At 26.9% G+C, this 4,408-nt stretch overlaps 1 protein-coding gene across 1 annotated transcript; it reads right to left on the bottom strand.

Moving 5' to 3' along the window:
- Positions 1-1,974: 1,974 nt before the first annotated feature.
- On the bottom strand, positions 1,975-3,915 carry LOC117239961 (adrenodoxin-like protein 2, mitochondrial). The gene is made up of 4 exons (XM_033505782.1): positions 3,510-3,915; positions 2,982-3,094; positions 2,685-2,817; positions 1,975-2,309 (listed from the first exon to the last, which is right to left on the bottom strand). Exons 1-4 carry the CDS (start codon positions 3,656-3,658, stop codon positions 2,219-2,221), a joined length of 486 nt encoding a protein of 161 aa, XP_033361673.1. The 5' UTR covers positions 3,659-3,915; the 3' UTR covers positions 1,975-2,218.
- Between the last annotated feature and the right edge of the window lie 493 nt (positions 3,916-4,408).

Genomic DNA, 4,408 nt, shown 5'->3' with positions numbered 1-4,408 from the left:
TAACATTTTTTTCGTATTCGCTTTGGTAAATATTAGTTTTATTTAAAATTGAACAAAGCATTTTATGTTTTTCAAATACGGTACATAATCGTAATATCGAATTTTGTAAACTGATAGTAAGAAACTCTATAATTCGAGACTGGAACTTTGATCAAGTTCACATTGAACGTAAACTGACTTAATTTTGTTATTTAAGCGTGTATACTATACGTGTTTGTTCCTTCTTCTCTTGTGCGCAGGCTATAGCTTAATTACTTCCAATAAACGCAGTTATATCGAATCAATGACCGATACAAATTTAGATATTAGGATTATTTAAACAAGAGATTAAAAACTAAAAAGTATTGTTTTTATACTGCATATGTACATATGCAATATGAACGACAGTTTGTGTAATAATATGTACCCCTCTTCTTAGTTTACTTTTGTATATTTTGCGACATTTGATATTAATTTTATGAGGAACGTACTTACACTTTATCTTTGTAATTAAATGTGAAATGAAAGAAAAGAAATGACATGAGAAAAGGAAATTCGATGTATGAGTATATACGAATTGACGGAATTAAAATTTAACGCTATATTTAAATAGAAGACGTGAAATATCTTCTCATCTTAAAATAACTTGATCATTCCTATTCTTTTACATAAAAACACTTTTCGACTGTAACTTAAGAAACATGTCTGCTAACGTGAAACGTGCCAGAAAAAATTAACAACTTCCATTAAATTGGCAAATTTCTCATTAATATCGTAAAACTCGCGTTTACAAAGATCAGATCAGTGTACATAATATACAAAACAAATGCAGAATATATAAATATAGCACATACGTTCTGAATTATATTCGAATTGGGCAGGGTAACCAAGTGAAAATATGTAAATTTCACGATGTGTAATGTACACTTTATCGAACTTGTAAGTAGTGTAGAAATAGAATATTTTACACGTAACAAAATATACAAACGACAATACACAAGTTAAATTATTTGTTAGATCCATGTATAACAAGCATAGTACAAAAGTGTTTTAGCTTTCTGTACTGGTAATTATGAGAAATACCAACTTAATAGATGTATTTGGTATGTACCTAGTTAAGAAAACAATAAATTATTCTGAACAGATAAAGCGTTTAGTAGCTTGTGAAGTATGAATTTTCGAAAACGTAAGTATTTTATATCTAAGTAGTTAAGAAACGCGAGCAAGGGAAATCAAACAAAGGAACAAAGTTTTTTTGTTTAAAAATATTTAATTTGTTGTTCTATTATCCGAGGTTAGAAGCGCTAATGTACAAAATCTGAATAAATAAGATTCTTCAATATTATTGAATTTTAATTCTAGGGTAAAGTAATATATCCGCATATTTTATTTATATACAATATGTATAAATAATGATGTGATTTGACTAATTTTGTTGAAAGAATATTTGTACTTTTTACGTAAAACTTCAGTCTTTTACAAACTTTCTTGTAATTAATAAACCAGTAAACACAATATTAATAAAATCTATTAAAATTATAAACAAACTCATAAGTTTTAATTTTAGTCCTTAAAGGTTGAAATATTTTGCTCCAATGTCGAGACATTTGTTTTAATCCAAAACATTACTATACTGAATCGATAATGTTGCATGTGCCACGAAAATGATGATAGTGTCAGATAACTTGTTGTGAAACGAAAAAGCATTGCATGTACATTTCTGTTGTTTTGTTGACCATGAGTTTGATGATCTTTTAAACTTGCCCATAGCTAAGAAATCAAACAGTATATCTAAACGAAATTAATTTCAAATTATTTTTTAGGTTCTAAGCTTTTATCTAATCTTTCAGAAGTTGCAAAATTTATTCCACAAGAGTCTTTTTTATCATAACCAAGTACACATCTTAAAACCATTTAAGTCTTCCTTAGTAATTTCTTCTTATCTTTAATAGTAACGAAAATAATTTAGATAAACGTTTTAAAATTGACACCCTGTATATTAAAAATAAAAGATATATTTTCTTCATAATTGGATAGGCTTTTTACAATGGCAATGTACAAATATCAAAATTGCAATTATACTATAACATATGTATATATATATAAGCTTCACATTTAAACACAAGATTCTTTATTATATTTTTTTAATACCAATATTTTAATAATTATAACAAGGGTTTTTTAACAAGAGATGTATAACATTGTATACAAATTTTCAAAAACCTATAGATAATTTCAGTTATGCTCTTGCATCATTAATTGTTGATGGAACTCTTACCTCAATTCCATCTAGTTCCTTAGACATTACTATTTGACAGCCTAGCCGTGACCTGAAATTAAATATTATATAACTGAATATGTCAATAAATATATTTATTGCTATACAAATTAATACTAATACACAATAAGATTTCTATTTATCCATTTGAAAATCAACATTGTAAATATGCTAATTCCAACATAGATTTGTAATGATTATAGGGTCATAAATAAAAAACTATGAACATTTATTATAATTTCAGTTTCGTAGTATTCAGAGATAGCGATTTGAAATTCTACATTGAGATGCAGATTTCGAAATACCCAATACTAACCTGTTTTTACATAAATTTAAATAGAAAAATTCACTTTATAAAATATTAAAAGGTAATAGAATTAATAATGTGAATAATTTGATACTGATTATTAATATTACTGATTATAACGTATCTGTTAATTCATATGCTAAATCCAACATGTCTAATTCTTCATCTGTTGGTTTGTCAGGAAGTGCGTCATAAACTTCTTTCGAAAATATTAAACGGCACGTACTACAAGTTAATGTTCCTTCACAAGCACCTATATCAATTATATTTTAAGATTACAACATACTTATATAATAAAGTATCAAAAGTTAAAAATAATAAGAATGTTAAACTTAATAAAAATGAAAATTTTCAAATATTTTCTACCTCAAAATTATTTATTTTAAATTAAGTAAATTATGCTTCTTTAAAACATACCACATCCATCTAAATCAATTTCATTATTTACTACTATGTCTAATATAGTATCTCCAACTTTCCCTTTTGCTTTGATTCTCTCTCCACTTGCTTTAACAAACGTTATATTTACTCTGAAAATAATATTTATGAAAGATAAAAATTATCTCAATATAATTATTTTCTTTATTTTTTGTGTTTCTTCAATTAATCTTCTCTTAATTATACCTTAATTATATGTATCACTTATGATAATAGAAATAATTTAAAAATAAGATATACTTGTCTTAATAATACATAAATAAAATTCGTATATCATATATTTATAACAGTGTTATATTTTTAGTTGTTCACTGTCAATGTTGTTCTTATTAATACTATTCTATTAATACTATGTTATTTTTCTAGATGTTATACTCCTACAAAGAGAAAAATTTCTTAGACATTATTATTAGCATTATTATTTTGACACCAATTTTATATTGGAAGGTAAGTACTGAAATTCTATTAAAAAAAGAAGGAAAGCACAAGAAAATTTGTATCACTTACTCTTGTTTTTCTGAAAGTGGTTGCGTGGTCGATATTCCTCTTGTTGCCTGCAAAAAGGGCAACGTTGTGTTGCTTGTATATTTTGAATAATTTGATGCAATACCGAGAATTGATCTCGAAAATTTTTGTAATTGATTTACTAACGCCATTCCACTGTCATAAATATCATGAGTATGGGACACCCTGTCCGAACACCAGATAAGTATTGCGGAAAATATCAATTGTAGATCAATTGTACTTTGTGCAAAAACTTTCACGGCATTCTTCGGCTGCTATACTGGGACGTTCCTTTACTGTGATAGGTTATAAAACGATTCCTAACACAAGTGACGTATCTCTACCGGACACGTGCTCTTCGGGCCACACGTTTTATGATACAAGACCAGCAAAATGATCAATGTGTAATTTTACATATCTTACATTTTTTCCAAATGAAATATTGTTTTTATTAAACGTTTAAAACCTCAGGCAACATTTATTTCATCTGATTTCAGTTTTACAAATATATATCTATATTACATATCTGTATAAATTACGGTCTGGTTATATCAAACAGGGACCGACACTCGCTAGGGAAAACTGCCCAAAAATTGAATCGTAAAAACCAATATGAAAGACAACAAATTTCTCGTTCTGCGGAACAAATAGAAATGAGCAGAGTATCTTTATCTTTATCTTTATCTGAGACATTCAAAGCGTATCACGCATACGCTAAACATGAAGAAAACTTTCTTGTCTTCCATGTTCATTTTTCCCTTTCCTTTTCCGAACGGTTTCTTCTATATTTATTTATATGTTCGTGATTGATGCTATTGACAACATACAACTAAGGGGAAATACGAATAGTAATAGATATATGTATAATTCATTATGCAATTTTATAGAATTAAATCTTATTT

This window comes from Bombus vosnesenskii, unplaced genomic scaffold (genome assembly GCF_011952255.1).
Source record: "Bombus vosnesenskii isolate JDL3184/JDL3185 unplaced genomic scaffold, Bvos_JDL3184-5_v1.1 scf7180000014509, whole genome shotgun sequence".
NCBI lineage: Eukaryota > Metazoa > Arthropoda > Insecta > Hymenoptera > Apidae > Bombus > Bombus vosnesenskii.
The sequence above is the reverse complement of the archived record's forward strand: the minus strand, read 5'-3'. Positions and strand labels throughout refer to the sequence as shown.